The sequence below is a fragment of the Rhamphochromis longiceps genome, linkage group LG7 (genome assembly GCF_057381845.1).
Source record: "Rhamphochromis longiceps isolate RC_006_pf linkage group LG7, R_longiceps_female_GT1.1, whole genome shotgun sequence".
NCBI lineage: Eukaryota > Metazoa > Chordata > Actinopteri > Cichliformes > Cichlidae > Rhamphochromis > Rhamphochromis longiceps.
Genome location: NC_140563.1, coordinates 1024941 through 1048785, shown reverse-complemented (window position 1 = coordinate 1048785; position 23845 = coordinate 1024941). Strand labels below are relative to the sequence as shown.

Genomic DNA, 23845 nt, shown 5'->3' with positions numbered 1-23845 from the left:
TGAAAAGAGAAACAAATTAAGTTTGAGTGAAAATGTACATTTTTTCCACTCTCTGGTCAACTGACTCAGTGACTCAAATGACTCAAGAAACCCGATTCACTTTGGTGAGTGACTCATTCAAACTCGATTCAGTAAAAAGAATCAAATTTACCATCACTAACTTTTGAAAAACTTGCAGGAGAGTTTTTTTTTAAACTTTATTTAACAAACAATGAGTATACAACATACGAACAGATGAAGTATACAAAACAACAGAACATGAACACACAAAGCCAAGGGTAAAAGAAAAAGGTAACAATTATAAGAATACACGCAAAAATTCACATACATACATTGTTTTGAGAGCCTTTTTGTTGGTGGAGTCTGATATTGATTGTATGTACATTTTCACATCCTTAAAATAATGACAGAAACATGGTGTTTTGTTAGTAAACTTACATTTATGGATAAAAAATTTAGCTAAAAGTATTAACAAATTTATCATAAAAAACATTTATCATACTTCTTGGGAAACTTAAAGAAACAGAATAAAACATTTTCCCATCGTAAAGAAAACTCCCTTAAAATATGGACAATAACAAACCTGCTAAATTCCTTCCAGAATCTCTGTGTAAAAGAACAGTACCAAAAAAGATGTGTCACAGTTTCTGGATGATCCCCACAGAAAGTACAATTAGTATTTATGTCCCTTTTAAATTTTACCATGAAGTGACTGGCTGGATAACATTTATGTAGAATTTTAAATGAGACTTCTTTCACCTTATTTACAATCAAGTATTTATGGGGGACCATCCAGACTGTCTTCCACTTGATATCTGGAACATATCGGTTTCAATAAGATATTATATATGGGAGAGAGACGATATCTTCTTGGAAGCAGGAGAGAACTTAAAACGTCTCTAGCTGTCACCTGACCATGACGTCATGACGTCGACCTCGAATGTGCGCCGAAGACAGGAAGTTGAATTATCAGCTGATCCTACTGGCTGTTGTTGATGCCTGAAGTTGCTGTTGTTTGGACGCCGTGTCGCTCTTATCAGGTCCTGACATTGAAGACACGTTAAAGCGCAGAAAGGGACACGGTGGGCATTTACCGGCCGGCGAGCTTATGAGTGACACGGAAAGCGTTTCCGCGCGAGTACTTGGGAATTTGCGCACGAGCGACGAAGAGCTAGCGCTCGAGCTTAAAGCTTCGCTGAAACGAAAAAAGAAAAACAGCAGAGACAGCCGACGGCTCGGCGTGCTGTCTTTTGTTTATGTCGTGTCAGTTTGAACCGTGATATTCATCATTTCTGTCTTGACTTTGAGAGTCTTTTACGTTATTTATATTTATACTTGATTGAAAATAAGCCAACAGGGCAGCTAGCTCGTCCGCTAATGTTAGCTCGTAGCGCGAAGAAAAACAGTCTTGTTGACAAGATTTGATGCTTTCGTAACCGCCCAACTGTGACAGATGATAAACATAACGGGCGGAAACAGCTGAGTTTGAAAGCGCTATTTTCGTGCCTCCGTATTAGTTTGTTGTGTTTTAACCTGTCTGCCACTGGATCCGGTGCTCTGTTAGGAAACACGGCACCACAGAAGTTCATGTTTAGTTACTGAATCGAAGCCTGTTGGAGACATTTGTGGCTGTCGGACAAGTTTCTGATTAAACTCAGTGGATTAGTTTTTTAATCCTCATCGATTTATTTAAAAACACACAAACAAGCAGTCAGCTAGTTGACAGCTGGCCTTGTGCGTTTTAGGTTTGCTAAACGTTGCGTAATTTATGTTCAAGCTGGCAGCCAATGTTGGACAACTTGTTAAATTCCAAGTTAAAACTTGTGCGTTTTAGGAAAGTTTGTGTGCTTTGTATGTGATTTTAAGGCCCGTTTACTTTCTCTTCTTTGGTACCATTTTAATGTCAAGGACGTATGACATGAGATAAAAAAAGGACACGTTTACAGTAACGCGCAGACTGAGTGGCTGTTCTGATTCTCATGAATTTGATAGCTTTGGAAAAATAATAAGAGTTATGATTTAAAGTAGCCGTCGGAAATCCTGTGGGAAAGTACTGTGTTCAGCAGCGAGAGAGAGAGAGGGTCCCTCACAGGATCCCATCGTGTCTTGAGGTGAGGTGAGCTGCCCCCCACTACTTGCCAATGCTGGATCTGGAAGTGGTGCCTGAGAGATCACTAGGAAATGAGCAATGGGAATTCGCCTTAGGTGAGCATTAAACATCTTCGGTGAATTGAAAAGATACTTTTCAACTACCTTACATATGCACTTGTTTAGACTCAATAACAAATTGTGTGTCTTGCGTTCACTGTGTGGGTGTTCAGGGATGCCATTTTCCCAGGCCATCTCTATCCTTCAGAAACACTGCCGCATCATCAAAAATGTCCAGGTGCTATACAGTGAACAGGTAAGACGCACAAATATCTGTTGTTTAAAAATATAAACTTGTGCTTGCTCACAATCCACAAACAGTCATAATCAGGTTGCAGAAGAGTTCTGGGCAGCAATTCGAGTTGTTCAGGCGTTCCCGTGCAGTTGAAGTAAATCAAATTGGTTTCTAATTATTTTTCACTGAAATTACTGTAGACCACTGTAACACAGATAAAGCCATATTTATAAGTTTATCAGTTGATGATAAACAAATGCTTAACAATCTGTTTGTTGAATAAAATGTCGAAACTTTGTTGTCAGTAGGTCGTTTGTTCACCATAGTGCTGAAAAGTTCAAATTTCTATCTGCTATTGTCTTTGTCACGATAGTACGAGAAGCTTGTTTCTCCCATTTATTTAAAAAAAAAAAAACACCCCCAAGCTCTTAATCACCACAAATTGTAATCTGTTGCAAAATGTAAATATATATATTCATTTTGCAACAGATTACAATTTGTGGTGACTAAGTAGTTGCTCAGAGCTTGGGGATGTTGCACTTTCGATTGCAAAGCACAGGTTGCCTGACGGGGGGCATCCTTTCTGCAAACATTTACAGTTGGACTGACTGCAGTCACTCTCAGAGACTGTTGGAACAGATAATTGCTGTCTAACTTATAAATGCAGACAGATTGCTCACGTTGCCATCAGTCTGAATCTTTGTCAGTGAGCACAAACTGACTTGACAGATTGACTCAACTGGCTGCCAGCTTGTTGTATTCTGGTGATATTCCTGTAGAACGGGAAGGTTGCTGAGTGGAAGTGCAATAACGAATTAAAATTAAAAGAAAAATAACTGAGGTGAGATAAGTTTATTTTTACCTCTTAAACCTTGTCAATATCTGTTTTAACTCTGAGGACATGCTGTGCAGGTGAAAAAATGTGATAAACCACAATGACAATAATATTGTATCGTGGGATGTCTGATAATTCCCACCTCTGTTATCTTATATATTGTTAATGTTTTGTTTTCACTCATCTGCACAAATCTTCTAATAATCACCCAGTATTAACTTTTTAAAATCATGTCAAAAATAAATCGAGGTGGTTGTTTCTCAGGTTTCAATGAATTCAAGGTCCGTTTGCCTGTGCGTGACAGCATCTGCTCCTGCCTCTTAATGTTAATTTATCGGTTTTAACTCCCTGCCTCTGTAGACACCACTCAGCCATGACCTCATACTGAACTTGACTCAGGATGGGATTAAACTGCTGTTTGATGCCACAAATCAGAGACTCAAGGTAAGAATTTAAGATAATTAGCAGAGCTCCAACAGTCTCCTCCAAACACTCTTGGCATCCGTGCGCTGATGTTTCTGACTTTCTGCGTGATAGGTGATTGAAGTGTATGACCTGAGCAAAGTCAAGTTGAAATACTGGTAAGTAAAAACGTAAATCTATTAAATAGCAGCTGATGTAGCTGCTTTGAGAGTCATGTTAGCTTCTCAGCGACATTTAATGGCATAAATCCTGGATTGTTCTGCATACACGGCACGCCTGGTTCTCTTTATATTAACACGAACACCACTTTCAACTTTAAGTCACAGGTAGGCTTACAGCTTACTTGAGTCTGCCTGCATTAATGTGTTTCTTATTCAACGTTATCTGTTGACAAGCATAATCCATTTCCCATCTTTGCCATTAACTCTTGAAATAATGCAGCACAGGCGCTTTGTTAATGGGTTTAATACTGACACCGTGTATGTATGGATTGTGTTTCAGTGGAGTCCATTTCAACTCTCAGACCATTGCCCCCACGATAGAGCAAATAGACCAGTCATTTGGCGCTACACACCCTGGAGGTACTTTCTAAAGGACCAGCACACTTGGAATGTTTTCACTTACAACTAATTTGGGGTTTTGGTTGTTACCCTGTATAAAATGCTCTCCTCTTCACGTGTCTCTCCCTAGTTTACAATGCTGCAGAGCAGTTGTTCCATCTCAACTTCCGGGGACTGTCCTTCTCTTTTCAACTGGACTCATGGAATGAAGCTCCAAAATATGAGGTGAGAGCGTTTTAGTCCATTTGCCTGTGAGCCAATTAAAGAAGAGCTGAGTGCTCGCTATTTCCAGTCCCAGGACAGCCAGGCCAGCCTTGGGATTTGAGTGGTTTCCAGTCATGTAGACACTCAAAGGTCAAGCTGTATTTTTTGCCTTGTCACAGATTTACATGAAACCAAATCGGTGTGTGTCTTGGATTCTGACAGTGTTTTTGTCTTTCAGTGGATTTTGTCATGAAGTTTGAGGCACACAATGACAAAATTCATGTATTTTCTAAATTAACCCGTGGTAGTCTTAGTGTATAAGAAGACTTTATTCTTCTTACTGCAGATTAATGACTTTTTAAATGGGTAGTGGGTACGAGATGTGGCTGTTTTTAATTAAAATCAAATGTCATCCCACGGGAAGGACTCCTGCAGTGATAGCTGCATAAGAATAAGTCAGAAGTGCTGAGTCACAGTGAGTCTCGATTTGATGTTGGACCAGATTACGCCGAAGATCCAAGACGAATGAAAGTACAAAGAACAGTGTCATCAATCAGTGAAAACACTGGTGCTTTCTTTTTTTTGAAAGCAGTGTTTAGTCAGTGCTTCATGAGACATTTCACTCCCTTGATCACATGTTGTCACTCCTCTGTACTGTCACAGCTCTGTTTTTTAGTCTTCTGAATGTGTTTATTCATGTGGACGCAGAGACCTTTAGTATCTACCAGTCCTGTACTACTTCCAGCTGTTTTGCCTTGGCAGCCTAACTTTGCCATGGGTTTGGCCTCCCTGCAGATTCCACATGGGGCAATGGTCAAGAGGATGCACATCTACACTGGCAACAACCTGCAGGAAACAAGGTACGTAATAATGGCAATGCTGCCAGAGGAAACGGTTACTTTTAGTCCTTACTTCACATATTGATATGAGTTTGTTTCAACTGTTTTAAATGTTGGAAATCAATCACAGAGACGGCAAGAACAAAAAGTTACAGAAAAAATAGCTAAACTTATTTCACTGTTCTCAGAGCTCCTGCAATGCCGTTGGCTTGTTTCCTCGGTAATATTTATGCAGAGTGTGTGGATGTCCTGAGGGATCGGGCGGGCCCTCTGGGACTCAGGCTCCGCCTTCTCACTGCAGGTAACACACAGCTCAGTACCGTGTGTGTGTGTGTGTGTGTGTGTGTGTGTGTGTGTGTCTTGAAGGCTGCAAGTGATTATTTGTAAGTTTGACACCTTTGTTTTCCCCATAATGTTAACCCTTTCACGCATAGTGGTCACTACAGTGGACAGCTATTCAAAGGCTGTTTTCTTGTATTTGTATCAGTGTTGATGGTGTACTTGCACATAAACCATACCTGCCACCCACTGGTCGTTTAATGTTACTATAGATGGATGACTTGTTTCATGCATGAATTATCACAACCTCAATCTGGATTTTTTCTTATTCATCTTTTCTTGCATAAAAATGAATAAAAATACTTAAGAAAAAAATCCTGATTGAGGTTGTGATAATTCATGCATGACAGGGTTAATATGGGACTACATAAATGAGCACATATACACAGTAATACCAATTTTTACTGTTGTTATTAACAGTGGTGTGAACTTGAGCTTCTTTTCTTTTTAATGTCAAAAATCACTTTTAATGTCACATCACATGTGCAGGTACACTGGTACAGCACATCAGAATGAAATTCTTGTGTGCGAGCTTCACAAGCAACAGAGGTGTGCAAAATACAATAACATAAGAAGTAGGCAAAATATGAGAATGGAAATCTGTGAATTATAAGAAAAAATAAATGTACAAATAAAATATATATATATATATATATATATATATATATATATATATATATATATATATATATATATATATATATATATATATATATATATATATATATATATATATATATATATATATATATATATATATATATATATATATATATATACACACACACACACACACACACACACACAGGTCAGCAGTGCAGTGACGTGGAGCTTTACTGACTTGTTGTCTAAACTGCAGGTTGTGGTCTCGGTGTGATGACTGATAGTAAAGTCAAGTCCCTAGAGAGGAGCATCTACTTTGGAGATTCCTGTCAGGATGTGCTCGGTGCTCTGGGCTCCCCACATAAAGTTTTCTACAAATCTGAGGACAAGGTAGCAATTCAGTTTAACTCAATCTTTGCTTCTTGTGTTATTGCTATTATGTTAAGTCTGTAAAGTGGTGTTTAACCTGTTGGATGTTATCCATTTATCAAACCTGCTCTCTTGTCATATTTTCACCATCTTAAGAAGTTGTATTAAATATTATTTGTATTAATTTAATTAAAGACAAAAAGTCAGAAGACTATTTTCCCAAATTCTTTTTGTGTTTCAGATGAAGATCCACTCTCCGTCACCACATAAGCAGGTCCCATCTAAATGTAACGACTACTTCTTCAACTATTTTACCCTGGGAGTGGTACGTAAGCGAAGCCGTGCTTGTGTGTGTAAATCTTGGTGTCAGTGTCTGTGCCGAGTTATTTTTAAGAGCTTTGTCTGCCTCTGAGCTGTGTTTGAGTTTTCGTTTCCTTTTAATGGGGACTCAATGTTGTCTGAAAGTACTGTATGCGTCATTCAGAACCATTGGACGTCATACTGGAGCGCCCATATCAGCAGCACCTCCCCCTCCTTTCATATTATATTTATGTAAGTCAGAGCCACGCCAAAAAGAAAAGTCCAGCTGCAACCGTTGGTCAAATCTAGCAGTGTACAGTTATAATGGTCGTAGTGTATGTACCCCATCTCCTCCTCATTGGGTGGGCCAATCTTACTGAAACCTTGGATGAACATTGTCACACCTACAGTGATTATTAGTCTGTTTCTCAGAACGATTTGTAATGAATCCCATTTTTACCATCACCTGCAAATGTGATGTTACATTCACTCTTTACGCTTGTTTCACGTGTCACATTCGACACACATCATCATCGTGTAACTTAAAGGTCACCAAAATTTGTATCTGCGATGATTTTGTTGACTCACCACTAAATACGTAATGAAGAACCAGCAGGAGCCTGGCTAGTATATTCAGTGACCGTGGTATGCTAAAAGTCAACGCATCGTGACCCCCCGTTAGGATAAGTCCCTGCGGCCGGGCGACGTGGACGCCCAGAACCTGCGAGCGAGGCAACGCCGATGAGTTTGAATGTTGTTGACCTTGACCACTCCTACCTACTCGCTGTGAATTAATGGGACATTTACCTGCACTGCAGCTTGTTTCTACAATGGATGAGATGCAGGCTAAAACCGTGATAGGCGCTCAGTCTAACACAGCTTTAACTCAGTCATGTCAAGATTCATGTCTTTGGACTGTGAGAAAACTCCTGGTCCAAAGACATGAAGGTTGAAGTTTGTGCAATAATAAAAAACAAAAACTGCAGTTTGCAACCTGCAACCATCTTGTGATGCAAACCACATGCACCTGCATAAATCACTGCATGCAGAGGTGTAGTTCTACTTTTCTTGATTTGCTCACATCTACTGTTTGCAGTAGATGGGTGTCTACTGCAAACACTAAAGTAACCTCAATGACTGTATTTTCGTATTTTTCAGGATATTCTGTTTGACTCGACAACTCACCTGGTTAAGAAGTTTGTTCTCCATACCAACTACCCTGGACATTACAACTTTAATATGTAATTATCCTTCTTATAATATAAACCAAATGTTTATTATATTTTTACACTTGTTTTTGTTGTTGCACTTATTGTAATCTCTCTGTCATCACAGATATCATCGATGTGACTTTAAGATTCCACTTGTCATCAAAAAAGGTAAAAGTTATTCAGTCGACAGCAATACCTCCATAATCATGCTTTAATGTCTAGTACTTGACTCTCCTCTGTTCTAATGTCTGTTCATTTATGTCGGCGCTTTAGAGGGAGCAGACTCTGAGGACTGCATCTTAACTACATACAGCAAGGTCAGTTCTGGAACTGTTCAATTTAGCCACAGGGTGGCGCTGTGGTAGGCAGTAGAAATCTAACAGGACTTGTAGTTTTCGGTTCGATGTTCTGACTCTGCACCTTTAGCGGATTACAAGGTTGTGACTTTGCATCACTGACATAGGCTTACAAATTTGGTGACTGATCATAAGATGCTTTCTGTTGCACCACAGATCCAATAACAAATCAACAGTCCTGTGATATGAAACATTCATAACTGAATATCTTAGTCCTTTCTGCCGCTGGAAATGGCGTTGAGTCAGGTGTGACATAAACAGCTGTCAGCAGTCGAGAAACAGACCGACTCCTGGAAATGTGTTTGTTATAATTGTCTGTTAACCTTTTGACTCTTCCTCAGTGGGATCAAATCCAAGAACTGCTCGGCCATCCAATGGAAAAACCTGTAGTGCTGCACAGGTAACATATAGTCTACATATATGCATTTAATATAGACAACACAGCTGTTTCAGACACCACCCACATATGTGACATCAAGTCTTGTGACCTTGTTTGCGTTTACAGGTCTTCATCGGCCAATAACACAAATCCTTTCGGCTCTACGTTCTGCTTCGGACTGCAGAGGATGATCTTTGAGGTCAGCACATTTTATGATTCAGCTGGGATTACAACATAAAACTATATGGCAGCATGCATTTTATCTGAACCACCTGGCTACATGGATTGTTCCATTTAGAGCACATGTGTTACGTAAAATGCTGCACAAGACTGACACGTTCAGCAGTGTTATTATAGCAAAGCTGCTGAACCCGTTTAAAGCTGACAGGAATGTGAATTATTCTCTCTGAAAGGACATTTGTAGAGATTTGCTCGCAAAAGTATTAGAAATGCAAAGGGGATCAAGAAACAGCTCAACCCCTAATCTTTGAAATATGTGTTGTAGTTTCGAGCCCGTGTGTTTCAGGAGTCCTCACTGTCTTGTGTTCCTCCTCCCCAGGTGATGCAGAATAACCACATAGCATCGGTAACCCTCTACGGTGCTCCACGCACGACCAGTCACGCCCGACCCGAGTCCAGCAGTAGTTCCCACTAAACAAGTAACCGCAACCACATCCCGTTTTGGCCTGTCGTGAATCCAGTACTTCTACTGACTGACTTTCTAATCCAGAGCCAGATTCTTAACCAAGCAGACCTAACCGAACAACGTTACTCTTACCCAGCTCAGATGCTAACAGAGAAACAACTAAAATCAGACACGGCATTTACCAACTCTTCCTGTTGGATACTAAGACTCATTCTTCCAATCCGGCACACCCACCTAGCACAGCTAAACCAACTCTGTCTATCCCGGGACATCCGAGATCCAGTCACACAGTCTCTGTGCTGGAGCATGGAGCGTTTTATCTTGGTTAGTCCAACGGTCCCAGTGGTGCTGCGTTGTGGTAGAGCTCGACTGTTTCCTTTCCATCCTTAAATTGCTTTCACCCCGGACCACAGGGGGAAAAAGCTTGTGCAGACTCTAAGCTGGCGCCAGTTTATTTATCAGCAGCCTCCGTACCGCTGTGGTGGGACAGTTGGCGTTTGAATTCATCTGCTGCAAATCTCAAGTTGTTTAACATCAGTGTAATAATATCGCAGCTGGAAGCTGCTGTGGCCAGAGTCTGGAAACAAAGTGTATCACGTCAAACAACCAGCAAACCAGTACCGCCAGTCTTCCTGCCTCAGCTTCAGAACGGCATCCAAACTACAAAAAAACCAAACCAGTTCAGTCCAACCGAGAGCCATCAGAGCCAAAATGCAGTGAAAGCTGCAGAGGACTTGAACCAAAAACACCAGAATCCCAATTTTGTCACACAAGAGAAGAAGCGCTCGCTCTCAGGGTTCGGACGGAGACGTCCTCCTGAACATAACCCGCTTGATGTCCCGCCCAGTTGAACCAGATGTGACCAGAAAGAAAATCCTCCCTGTTGTCTCCTTATTCTTCCTTCAACTTTGCTCCGCGGCGCCCGCCAACACACACAGACACACACACAGGCAAACAAAGCACACTCAACAGCACGGCTGCTGTTACGTCTCCCTGCACGGACACGGTGACAGAAATGAGCATCTGCATGTGGTGTGAGGCTAATTTTTAAAAATGACGTTTGAATTTGTGTTATTTTAAGCTTGCACAAACACACACAGCATCCTTTCATTACTAAACTCATGTATTCCTGATACATGAAAGCTGGTTTTATCCGTTTTATCGTGAAGCAGACTGACATGCAGGAATGACACGAGAATCTTTGCATGGACTCTTGTGCAGCGAGAGGAGACTTACTACAAGCACAAACTGACAGCCCGTTTTCTCTGATTGGTTGCATCTTCTTGCATGTTGTGAGGGGTGTAGAGTCGCCACAGAGTTTCTTCATTTTACCGCGGCCGCCCTTTTCACTCGTTCGCCTCGAGACCATTTCCATCGTGTACTGTTTTAAATCCGTCCGTACATTTGCACTAATACTCACCTTTTTACTTGACTGTTTGATTGATCTTCAGATATGGATATTTTTTTTTCGTACATTGGATGAGAGTGTGTGTGTGTCCTGTATACATATGGAAAGAAAGAAGAGGCCCTTACGTGGTGCTCAGTGTTCGCAGTGCCGTCCTCTTTGTCGCTCCATCTTCTGCTCCTCCTTCACGTCACTGACACATGGCACAGTCTGCATTTGTTTCCTTGTTGAATTGCCAAACTGCGATAGCCAAAGAGGTTTCAGGATGTTGTTATTTGATGTGCTGACATTATCACTGTGTTACTGTCTGAACATTTCATACAGAGAGAGTCGGGCGTTGGCCGTCTCTGTTCTTTTGGATCTTTTTGTGTCTGACTTGCACATGTTCGTCGTTGCTGTAGTAAAACCTCAGCTCCTGGTTTCTCTGACGGCTGACGGTAATTATACGACACGAAGAGCTGACTCTGAAAGCGCTCAGTCCATCTGTCGTCTGGATTCGGTTCCACAGATTCACAGTAGTGTGTGTATGCTGAGAAGTGTCAGAGTGGTCACTGTTGTCACTGAGCTGTCATTCAAAGATCCGCCACCATTTCTCTGGGTTTAGTTCATTTGAACCTATTTTGGAAACGGGGAGAGAAAACCAGTCATTCCTCCATCGTGTGACGTGCAGCTTTGCATCAAACTCCCATTTTATAAATTTACATTATTTTTAATTCCAAGCAGATTAATAAACTGTGTATTAATTTTAATACACATTTTCTTGTCTTGTTCTTCAGTACAAACAATTCCTTTAATTTTCTCTCTGTTGCTGAATTTGTGATCAGTGACTCAATCGGTTAGCATCCCTGTCTGTTAGCCTGTGACCAGCATTAGCCAACAAGTACAAACCTGTGCTAACTCTACTTTAATAAGCAAAAAACAAACAAAAAGACCAATACTGCGATGTTTTCATTAGAAGGAAACTAATTGATTTTACCTGTCTATGTTCCTAATTCCTTATAATTCCTAAGCATTTGCTATTTTTATGTATTCAGGCCTTTATGCGTAATGTTGTTGTATGAATGCTGTATATAAATGCGTGCTCTTATTCTGGTGTCTTCTTATTTACAGTGTTAGTGGCTTGGCACCTCAACATTTCTGCATTGATTTTTATTAGAGTTAAGCTCAGGTGGAGTCACCTGCTCACAGCTCATTATTGTTTTTATTCTAGACCACTCAGTATTCATATTTTTGCATGTGCAATGCTAACACTGCAAGTATGCTGACATGTCAGCAGTTAGTAAAGCCCTGCTTAAACTGCTTGTTCACAGTTGGCTTGGAAGAGAGCTCTGTCTTTAATCCAGTGGACAAAAATGGATTTTTAGTCTGGCTTTGGTGTGCTGCGAGATTTAACATCTGCATCCTGAAAGTTGATGCTGTTCATCTGGACGTTTTCAGTGGGAGAAACGTTTCGTCATCATCAGGTGACCTCTTCAGTCTCAGCTGACTGCAGGTTTCCAACCTTATAAACATCTGCACAATGACAGAAACTAGCACCACCGAATGAACAATGGGCTGGGAGGCCAGTTTATGATCATTAATATGCAAACTGTTATGATCATTGATCAAAGCCCATGAGTCCCATTCACAGAGAGTTGAGGACTGGCTGCAATCACAGCATTGTGAGATGGTTACAGATGCATCTACATCTACTTGTTTACAAAGAAAAATATCAGTTTTCCAAGCTTTCCTGTAGCCAGATGAGCATGGCGTTCCATTACTCGTTTTCCAAAACTGGGACACCACAAGCTACAGTAATATTTTAAAATTTAAATCCAAAAAACACCTATTTTCTTATTGGACTCCCAGGGTCAGATATTTAAGAGCGACGGCTGTCCGCTTTGTCTCTGATGAAATTGGAAAGACTGTTCCCTACTCTCCTCCCGTTTGTCCACAGCTTCAGTCAAATAGGGGAAAGGTGTAACTCTAGTGAATGCTATATACCATTTGCTACCACTTGCTTTTGTGTAAGCAAATATAAATGTAAAAAAGAAGATACAACACTGTTGGATATCGTGCCTCATCTCCCACCGAGCCTGTCTTTGACTTCTTTCTCTATCGACCCTGTAAAAAGGAATCTCCTTGTATATAAAATCGAATGCATTTGAGCTGCAGCGTTGTACAGTATGTATGTGTGTCACTGAGCTCCAGCAACAAGGTAACATGGTATTATGGCTGACTCGTTTTACATTTACCTGCACAGTTTGGCAGGCTGGGTTTCCCCAAAATGAGGAATGTGCTAGTTAGTTATTTTTGTTTGAGTTTCTTGTACTGGCTTCCATTTCTGTTGGGGGTGTGGAGGGTGGGGTCTCATGTGTGTTCATAACCACCCGAAACACCCAGATCAGTGTTAACATGGTGTGGAATACATGAGTGTAGCAAATGCAGGTCCAGAAAATCAGGCCTTAGTTCTCCACGAGTGACAGAAACTGAAAAAACCTGTAGATTTCAGATACAAATCAACATCTGAAGCAAAACGTCTCCTCCCTCCAAGCTCTGCTGTAACTGTTTGTCTTTATCCTTTTTTTCTTGTTTTAAACACAGTAATGTGAGAATCTGAGACCCGCATTACATCAGTCAGCCACAGCACTGCCTAATTTTGTCTCGTTGAGCCGAATGTGACCCCTCACGGCATGAAGCACCTCTGAGGGTGTCCCGTTGTTCCTCCAGAGAAAGGGGAATTTGCCTGTGGCCCCAGTTTTGGTAAACCCAGCCCAGTTTCGTGCACGGTCATTGCTGTGATGAAGCATTGTCACTCAGAGATGGAGAGGGGAGCTGTAAGGTGCTGGGTAGGTGATCTCACCCTAACTCAGGTGGACATATCACATCCTGGTTTTTCCAAAGTTTTTAGGGAAGAAAAACAAGAGAAACTTTGATCTGTGTGGCTTTTAAGTTACACCTTTTTTTTTTTTTTTTCTTGCTTTTTACAAATGTTTATTTTACTGAATGGGCAGATGTGTGATTATCAAACTGAGATTGTTGTAATTTATAATTGTCATCTTCAGTGTAATGATAATCTCATCTTAATGCTTTGTATCGTCTGTCCTTGGTATCATTTGTTCTGTTGCCCCCCCTCTTTACTCCCTGCTGTGTGTGTGTGTGTGTGTGTGTGTGTGTGTGTGTGTGTGTGTGTGTGTGTGTGTGTGTGTGTGTGTGTGTGTGTGTGTGTGTGTGTGTGTGTGTGTGTGTGTGTGTGTGTGTGTGTGTGTGTGTGTGTGTCCCCCATTTCTGGAAATGGAGCTGGTATACTTAATTAAACATGTAAAATTCATGGCAATGTGGCATTTTATATTTTGAATACTATAACTTTGTGTATGAAGAAACCAGTAGATTAACAAAGCATGTCCACAGGAAAAAAGGCAATAACGTAGCGAGTTACCGAGAAGGACTGAAAGCTTCGCTCTGGCACTTTGATGCTGTTTCGCGATGATGAGATGCGCCGTCTCCTAAGACTCCAACGCACCGTTTGGACTTGAATGAAAGTGAATGTTCACTGCTGACTGACATCAAAGTTCATTTTCTGTTTGTGCAACCAGGATATGAAAAAAATAATAAAAAAAATATGGATGTGGAAAATAGCAAGAGGTTTTTTACTTTTTTTTTCTCCCCAAGTTTAAACTCAAAGATGGATTACGAATAAGAATTTTGTCCTCTTCATTGCACATGACACATCATTCAAAAGTTTGTGTGTCCCACAGAAAACCAGTTGGCCAGTGGAAGTCCTAATTTAAATTCCTGTCTTCTTTTATCCGTCTGTATAGATGGATAGAGATATTAGAAAATGCTAAATTCATCACTCATCCTCGGTATGCCATTTATAAATACAGATATATTTTTATAACTATGTTTGATTGTTACTAGTAGTGATGTGGTAGCAGTGATATCTGTACATGCTGTAACAGATGGATAAACATATCTGTGTTTATAAAAGACGTACTAAATCAAATCAAATCACTTTTTATTGTCACATCACATGTGCAGGCACACTGGCACAGCACATGCGAGTGAAATTCTTGTGTACTAGTCATGAGATGATGAATTAAACACTCACTAACACCATACTAATGCTTAATAATGTACCATTATGAAGTGCTGCTGATGACTGAAATAAAACCTTTGAAGAAGGTTGAAAATAATGAAAATAATTCTAGGAGTCTCGGCATTTCCAAGAGAGCGGGATTTATCGCTGTGATGGCACGATGATTCGCACACCAGGTTTGGAACTTGAACTCAGCCTGTATTCATGCATTTTCACCCGTATTGGATCTCCCCTACAAACCCCTTTCAGGTGAGCTGTCTATCCTTTATCCATTTCTTTATTATCAGGTGTGTTTCCAGAACCACTAAAAACTGCTGTAATTAAACCTATACTGAAAAAGGACAATCTTGACAAGACACAAATGAACAACTACAGGCCGATCTCAAATCTCCCATTTTTAAGTAAGATCATTGAAAAAGCAGTTTCTCAACAGCTCAGTTACTTCTTAAAACAGAATAACTGCTATGATGCCTTCCAGTCAGGTTTTAGACAGAACCACAGCACTGAAACCGCTCTGACCAAAGTGTTTAATGACATATGTCTGAATACAGACAGTGGAACAATGTCAGTCTTAGTTTTGCTCGATCTCAGTGCAGCATTTGATACAGTTGACCACAACATATTACTCAAACGACTGGAGAACTGGGCAGGTCTTTCAGGAACTGTACTAAACTGGTTCAAAACATACGTAGAAAACAGGAAATACTTTGTATCAATAGGTAACTTCACACCCGAGCAGACAAGTATCACATGTGGAGTTCCCCAAGGTTCCATCTTGGGACCCCTTCTGTTTAACATCTACATGCTCCCACTGGCACAGATTATAAAGAACAACAAAATAAACTATCACAGCTATGCAGATGACACACAAATATATATCACAATGTCACCAGGAGACCGAGGCCCTGTACAGGCTCTTGGTAAATGCATTGAGGAAATCAATGACTGGTTGTGCCACAATTTTCTCCAGCTAAACAAAAACAAAACTGAAGTAATAGTCTTTGGCGCCAAAGAAAAACGATTACAGGTCACCAGAGAACTTCAATCTATACATCTAAAAACCACAAACCAGGCGAGAAATTTGGGTGTAGTGATGGATGCAGACCTAAACTTAGAAAAACACATTAAGACAATAACAAAGTCAGCTTACTATCACCTCAAGAATATTTCAAGGATCAAAGATCTGATGTCTCAACAGGACCTGGAAAAACTAGTCCATGCATTCATCTTTAGTAGGCTTGATTACTGTAACAGCATCTTTACAGGTCTACCTAAAAAATCAGTCAGACAACTACAGCTCATTCAGAACTCTGCTGCTCGAGTCCTCACTAAGACCAAAAAAGTGGACCACATCAGTCCAGCTCTGAGGTCTTTACACTGGCTGCCTGTCCGTCAGAGGATAGACTTTAAAGTTCTGATGCTGGTCTATAAAGCTCTGAATGGTTTAGGACCAAAATACATCAGTGACCTCCTGACCCAGTATGAACCTTCCAGATCCCTCAGGTCATCTGGATCCGGTCTTTTATCAGTTCCCAGAGTCAGAACCAGACACGGAGAAGCTGCATTCAGCTTTTATGCTCCTTATATCTGGAACAAACTCCCAGAAAGCCTCAGATCAGCTGAAACACTCAGTTTATTTAAATCCAGGTTGAAGACTCACCTGTTCTCAGCTGCATTTGAATAAAGCACCAAATCCACACTTTTAAGCTTAAATTTCAAAACCTACATTTTAACTACTGATTTTATCGACTCGACCGGACTTGTTCCCGGTGGGTGATGGGCTCCGCCAGGGCTGCCCTTTGTCTCCGGTTCTGTTCATAATTTTTATGGACAGGATTTCTAGGCGCAGCCAAGTGGCGGAGGGCTTTCGCTTTGGTGGCCTCAGAATCTCATCTCTGATTTTTGCAGATGATGTGGTTCTGTTGGCTTCATCGGGTGAGGGCCTCCAGCTCGCACTGGAACAGTTCGCAGCCGAGTGTGAAGCAGCGGGAATGAGGATCAGCACCTCCAAATCTGAGGCCATGGTTCTCAGCCGGAAAAGGGTAGAGTGCCCACTCCGGGTCGGGGATGAGTTCCTGCCCCAAGTGGAGGAGTTCAAGTATCTCGGGGTCTTGTTCTCGAGTGATGGGAGAAGGGAGCCGGAGATCGACAGACGGATTGGGGCTGCAGCTGCAGTAATGTGGATGCTGCACCGGTCCGTCGTGGTGAAGAGGGAGCTGAGTGTAAAAGCGAAGCTCTCAATTTACCGGTCGATCTACGTCCCTAGCTGTGGGTAGTGACCGAAAGAACGAGATCGCGGATACAAGCGGCAGAAATGAGCTTCCTCCGAAGGGTGGCTGGCCTCTCCCTTAGAGATAGGGTGAGAAGTTCGGCCATCCGGGAGGGGCTCAGAGTAGAGCAGCTGCTGCTCCACATCGAAAGGAGCCAGCTGAGGTGGTTCGGGCATCTGACAAGGATGCCCCCTGGGCGCCTCCTGGGTGAGGTGTTCCAGGCATGTCCCACCGGGAGGAGGTCCCGGGGCAGACCCAGGACACGCTGGAGAGATTATATCTCTCGGCTGGCCTGGAAACGCCTTGGTGTTCCCCCCGATAAGCTGGAGGAGGTGGCTGGGGAGAGGGAGGTCTGGGCCTCTTTGCTTAGGCTGCTGCCCCCGCGACCCGGCCTCGGATAAAGCGGATGAAGAAGGATGGATTTTATCGACTGTTTTTTGCTTTGCTTTTTTTTTAATCAATTTTAAATCATGCTTTTTATTTGTTTTTGTTTTTTAATGTCTCTGTAAAGCACTTTGAATCACCTTGTTGTTGAATTGTGCTATAGAAATAAACCTGCCTTGCCTATCCATGCATTCAGGTTGACCTATCAGAGAGAGGGACAGATCAGCCGATGTTATATTTACATATTGTTCTGTAATTATCTGTGTTGTGTGTTTATCAATCGCTGTAAGTATCTGATGAAGCTGGTTGAACATTTGGTTTTGTTTGTCTTATCTCGACCCATTGAAATGTCAAACAAGTAATGACAGGGTTACAATATGCCTCCAAAACAAAACCCACTTTGCTGAAGTCTGCCACACTAAATACTGAACCTCAGTGCTGTCCCGTCCATGTTTGCTTTGTCTGTCTTTATGAGGACCATATCAGCCATAATATTCTAGACTAATCTTACACAACATGGCAAAAACAGGCAAATTCTACTAAAGTCCAGAGAACACGAGATTGTTTATTTTGTTTTAACGGACATAAATGTGATCTGTATACATGTGTGAACTTTGGCAGATTACTCTGAGATTCAGGAAACGGGATATGTCCAAACTGCGGCAGAGGTTTAGTTAGTGTGCATGTTTCAGTGAGCCTTGGTCCCATTTGGTTTGCATCATGCAGGTGGTTTCTATTTAGACTTGATTTGCTGCTCCTCCGGGGAACAGATAATGCGACCTTCCATTGGCGCCTCTGGGCAGCGTTACAAAGAAGAGAGGGGCATCTCTAAAAATCCCTGCTCCCTTCCCACTACACAAAGTCATTTCCAGTCTTGTCCACAGTCTGAATGTTAACAACGTGACAGCTTCGAGCAAATGGGGTTAAACCAGCTAACCGCACTTTCTTTGGTTGTTCTCGTGGAACTGTATGGACGTAAACAATGTAAATACATTAAGGTTTAAAAGTCCCAACTGTTCACAGCCACAGTGTGAAAAGACAAATGGGGCTCTGATGTCAAACTAAAATCCCCTCGGGGCTTTCTTCTCAATAATCTGGAACACATTTGGCCTTCGTCAGTTCATTTCCCCCACGACTGCCAGCCAGCTTGTATAAAGTCTCATATGACTCAGCTGCGTTTTTGAACGCCTCACGAGCCTTTCCAGTCTCGTGCTATGACCATTTTGTAGGGTCACTAATGTGAGACGAACACCCGTTTCTCATCGTAGTCCGTCTCCTCCCCCACCATCGAGCCCAGCCCCCCCCTCCATTTAAAAGGCCGGGGCGTCCGGCTGGTCCTGTTGTGGCAGCTCAGTTTGGGGTCGTGCAGGAGGTTCCACATGAGCCAGATTTGGGGGACGCTGAGGCTGTGAACAACCATGAGTTCTCTGTAAAAACAAGGGTCGAACGTCTGAAGGTGAGGAGCTGCTGACGGTCGGGGAATTCCAAAGGTCCGAAAGCCCTGATGTCGCGATGGTTTGATGCCGATCAGCTGGAGGCACATTCCCAGAAAGACATCGTCGATGGGGAACAATTCCACCTGGAAAAAAAAGTCATTCGAAATCATAGCATTTTTGATAGATGTGTGAAAATGCTCACTTTCTAATTTGAAGTACCTGTCGACAGGCGGAGCTCAGTCTCTGAGCTGTGTGTCCCGACATAACGAACCCTCCTCCGCCAGCATAATCGGGGTACAGACCCCCTCCGTACAAAAACTCTGGCACATAGTATTTGGAAGTGCGCCGGCGAATGGGTTTAGCACGGATAATAATATCACCGATAAACAGATCCTCGTTTGGCTGTTGGCCTCGTAGCATTTCCAGTATGTTTTCCACATTAACATACACATCAGCATCACCTTTGAAGATGAACCTGGATAAGACGAGATAAACGTAAGCTGAGCACCGGAAAACAAACTTAAGTCGGCTCGATTAATCGACACTGACTTGACACGAGGACAGCTGCTGTTGATCCAGTTCAGAAAGTGTGTTTCTTTTAGCGTCAGGTTGAAAAAGGTGTCTTCGAAATCCCACAGCAGGACGTCCTTATAGGTTTGACTCTCGTAGGACAGGAGCTGATCCCACAGAGGCAGAGCGGTTCGATTCTTGGGAACACCCAAGAGGAAAACTGTGCGGATGGACACGTCATTTTCAAAATGTCCTTCCTTACCCCACGTCCGGCGTACTACCTAAGAAAAAATGAAGCACAAAGGTTGTTTAACTTGACTAAGAGAGTAAAGGTTTTCCTAACACGCTGCCCAGACACTTTATAGACTAGGAGCGGTAATACTCTTCATTAGGAATCATGTTTATGTCGATAAATTGAGTTACGTCCCACATTCAGTCACTTTCTTTGCTCAGTTTTGTTCCTTAATCCACTCCTGCCTTAAAGATGCGCTTGATCCGTATCGACCGGTGCTGGAAAACCAGATTACGTAAGTAGTGATGCCGTGGCATGGAAAAGGAACTAAATTGGTTATTAGAGCCTCAAGTTTAGTAAGACACAGAAAATACTGAGACATACACTCAACAAAAATATAAACGCAACACCTTTGTTACTGCTCCCATTCCCCATGGGATGGACGTAGAGACCTAAAATTCATTCCAGATACACAATATAACCATCCCTCCCAAACAGTGGTCACAAATCAGTCCAAATGTGTGGTAGTGGGCACATCTGCTATATTGAGATAATCCATCCCACCTCACAGGTGTGCCACATCAGGATGCTGATCTGACATCATGAGTAGTGCACAGGTGTACCTCAGACTGCCCACAACAAAAGGCCACCCTGGAATGTGCAGTTTTTTGCGCTATTGGGGGTCTGGGGACCCAGAACCGGTCAGTATCTGGTGTGACCACCATTTGCCTCATGCAGTGCAACACATCGTTGCATGGAGTCTATCAGATTGTCAATTGTGGCCTGTGGAATGTTGGTCCACTCCACTTCAATGGCTGTGCGAGGTTGTTGGATATTCGTGGGAACTGGTACACGCTGTCGTATACGCCGGTCAAGCACATCCCGAACCTGCTCAATGGGTGACATGTCCGGTGAGTATGCTGGCCATGCAAGAACTGGGACATTCTCAGCTGCCATCTGCCCTGAACAATGTGAACCATGATTCATCCGTGAAGCGCACACCTCTCCAACGTGCCAGACGCCATCGAATGTGAGCATTTGCCCACACAAGTCTGTTACGGTAACGAGCTGGAGTCAGGTCAAGACCCCGATGAGGACGACGGGCATGCAGTTGAGCGTCCCTCAGACGGTTTCTGACAGTTTGTGCAGAAATTGTTTGGTTGTGCAAACCAATTGTTCCAGCAGCTGTCTGGGTGGCTGGTCTCAGACGATCTTGGAGGTGAACCTGCTGGATGTGGAGGTCCTGGGCTGGTGTGGTTACACGAGGTCTGCGGTTGTGTGGCCGGTTGGATGTGCTGCCATATTCTCTGAAACGCCTGTGGAGACGGCTTATGGTTGAGAAATGAACATTCAATGCACGGGCGACAGATCTGGTTGACATTCCTGCTGTCAGCATGCCAATTGCACGCTCCCTCATTGCTTGTGGCATCTGTGGCATTTTGCTGTGAGACAAAACTGCACATTCCAGGGTGGCCTTTTGTTGTGGGCAGTCTGAGGTACACCTGTGCACTACTCATGATGTCAGATCAGCATCCTGTGAGGTGGGATGGATTATCTCAATATAGCAGATGTGCCCACTACCACACATTTGGACTGATTTGTGACCACCGTTTGGGAGGGATGGTTATATTGTGTATCTGGAATGAATTTTAGGTCTCTACGTCCATCCCATGGGGAATGGGAGCAGTAACAAAGGTGTTGCGTTTATATTTTTGTTGAGTGTATGTCCTTGCAGAATATTTTACCTGACGTTTATCAAAATCTGCTGCTATGGATTTCACTGCAATGAGCATATAAGGGGCATTGTTAGACCCTCCTCCTTGTTCCTCTGCTCCTCTGATATGACATTTTTCTGGCTGGTCTATGAGCAGCTTGAAGTTTCTGTTGTCCTTTTCTCTCAGATAAGCCTCAAAGTCAAACTGTGGCATCGTGGGTAGGGGATTGGCCGCAGTCTTGGTCGGCACAGCGTTCTTCCTTCGTGGCTTGGATTTGCCCTTAGACTTGGATTTGTGTTGGGGAGGTTTCGACCTGGACTGGGATTTACATGGAGGTGGCTGGACCCCTGAAGCCCTGGACGGGAACGCCTATTAGGGGAAAATGTGTAAAGAAGACAATATCATTCATTAGCGGCACGTAATCTTAACAGCCATATAATACTCACACAGTGTCCTGCATAATGTTTGTTTGTGACTCTGTATTTCATACTAATGTTGTAAATAAGGACTGAGCTAAGAAATGAATATCATGGTGCAACAACTTCATGACTTTGTGTCACAATCTGATCCACTCCTCCACTTTTATTTAAATCTCAGTTTCTATTGAATATCTCAAAAAACAGATTTTTTGTATATATCGCTGGCAATATAGACCCTTAAACAATATCTGTTTTAATAAAGCCATTAGGCTCGCTGCTATAATACCAACACCTTCATATCAGCAAGTGTAACCTATATCGGGTCATACCCCTTGAAAGTCCTGGCCCACTTTAGCTCCAGTGGCTCCCAGCAGGGTCCGACTGGGGCTGGTGGAGCCGTGGATGTGCAGCTTCCACACAGGTCTATCCCATCCAGTGGAGAGCACAACCTGGAAACACAAGTGTTGTTGGATTTTTCTTTTAATCCAAAAAGCAACAGTGAAACAACGTGAACAGCAAAAAGAGCAACTTCCATCCTTACGTGTCGGGCATACAGCAGGAAACAGAACAGCACCAGCAGCAGAACTGTGCACATCACGTCTCCCTTCACATGGAGGAGCCTCCTCGTCACCAACATCCTTCTCAGCATCGTTTGAAGACGCTGACTGTAGTGAAGTATCAAGCAGGGATGCATTGGTCAGTCCTGCAGCAGCCTGGCAGACTGACTGGTACTTGGAGCTGGAAGACTCGATTTGGTTTTGCTGACTAGTCTGTTAAACTTGTGACGTGAGAACATCCTGGAGCAAAAGCAACAGACAGCATCAAAGAAAAAACAAAGAATCATTTAACGACCGCCCCGTTATTCTTCCCTTTGGGTTAAACTGTCCCAGATATTTATTTCAGCTCTGACCCGCGGTCATCTGATGCAATCGCTTCTTCCACTGTGGAAGGAATCAGTTCAGCAGATTTCCCGGGGCAAACAAATAAGCTGCAGTCTAGATGCCACGGCCAATCCTCTGTTTCACCCACTTTTTACTGTATCACCGATAAACATCCACGCAACAATATCACTCGTGCTTTTTATGAGCTGATGCGACTGTTTTTCCCTCTCACACCAAATTCTTCACTGGGTTCAGGAGTGGGAGTGTCTGGGTCTTGTGTAAGGGAACACGAAGGTACCGAGAACTATTTTCTAAGAACGCTGTGTCCCTGAAGCAGACATAACGGCATAAATTAGAACAAGAACACAGAAGATTATCAGCTATATTACAAATATAGAAACACGCATCTGCTTATTTCTTTCATATTTAAATATATCGAGTGTTTTCTTGTTAAAGCAATTCATTCAGACTTACCCGCGGAGGCAGACAGAGGGTCAAACTAAAAACATCTGGGCTCCAGCGTGGGCTCCTTCTGTTCTAACAAAGTAAACCGACTTCCAGAGTTCGTAGAAAACCGCGAGGGGAAGTAAAATAGCGCACTTCTGTCCGTGTGCTGTTTTCATGAGTACGAAAGATGCTCAAAGACGAGATGAAAACCCTGAAGGTGTTTCTCTGACCTGGCGCAGGACGGCTCTCCTCATGCTGCGTTAAGGTGCTGTAGGAAATAACACGTGTTCATTGTGTACCGTGGCAAACGCTAGCCTGTCTTACTTTTGGAGCGCTAATGGTTAAAGTGTGAGTTACTGACTCGATGTGGGCGTGGCTGAACGAGCTCAAAAGTAGAGTATCGCTCTACGGATACTTTTCAAACGCAGTTAAAGTAGACGATCAACGCGAACAGCCTTTGGGAGGAGATGTATAGAAATATGTCAATAAACCGGGCAAAAGCAAAGGGCATATGCAAAGACATCAGGCTAGTGATGCAAGTTTTTTGGGGGGTTTTGCCTAATAAACTCTGTAAAAATGTCGCTATAATACAGGACAGCGTGGGCAGTGGCTCTGATCGGC

At 42.6% G+C, this 23845-nt stretch overlaps 2 protein-coding genes across 6 annotated transcripts; one reads left to right on the top strand and one right to left on the bottom strand.

The window, feature by feature from the left end:
• The first annotated feature begins 960 nt into the window (after nt 1–960).
• phaf1 (phagosome assembly factor 1) lies at nt 961–12308 on the top strand. 3 transcript variants are annotated; one of them, XM_085411533.1, is made up of 16 exons: nt 961–2205; nt 2322–2404; nt 3579–3662; nt 3756–3799; nt 4143–4222; nt 4332–4426; nt 5201–5265; nt 5433–5545; nt 6443–6576; nt 6797–6880; nt 8014–8096; nt 8191–8234; nt 8340–8383; nt 8764–8822; nt 8928–9000; nt 9361–12308. In XM_085411533.1, exons 1-16 carry the CDS (start codon nt 2142–2144, stop codon nt 9454–9456), a joined length of 1245 nt encoding a protein of 414 aa, XP_085267659.1. In that variant the 5' UTR covers nt 961–2141; the 3' UTR covers nt 9457–12308. The 3 variants fall into 3 exon arrangements, with proteins under 3 accessions (XP_085267659.1, XP_085267658.1, XP_085267657.1); XM_085411532.1 differs by having other exon boundaries at nt 5168–5265; XM_085411531.1 differs by having other exon boundaries at nt 5114–5265.
• A 5876-nt stretch (nt 12309–18184) lies between these two features.
• On the bottom strand, nt 18185–23555 carry b3gnt9 (UDP-GlcNAc:betaGal beta-1,3-N-acetylglucosaminyltransferase 9). Of its 3 annotated transcripts, none has more exons than XM_085411528.1 (7): nt 23252–23555; nt 22438–22693; nt 22226–22345; nt 21508–21846; nt 19570–19811; nt 19240–19495; nt 18185–19163 (listed from the first exon to the last, which is right to left on the bottom strand). In XM_085411528.1, exons 2-7 carry the CDS (start codon nt 22588–22590, stop codon nt 18819–18821), a joined length of 1455 nt encoding a protein of 484 aa, XP_085267654.1. In that variant the 5' UTR covers nt 22591–22693; nt 23252–23555; the 3' UTR covers nt 18185–18818. The 3 variants fall into 3 exon arrangements, with proteins under 3 accessions (XP_085267654.1, XP_085267656.1, XP_085267655.1); XM_085411530.1 differs by having other exon boundaries at nt 22438–22561; XM_085411529.1 differs by having other exon boundaries at nt 22438–23555.
• Nucleotides 23556–23845: the final 290 nt, after the last annotated feature.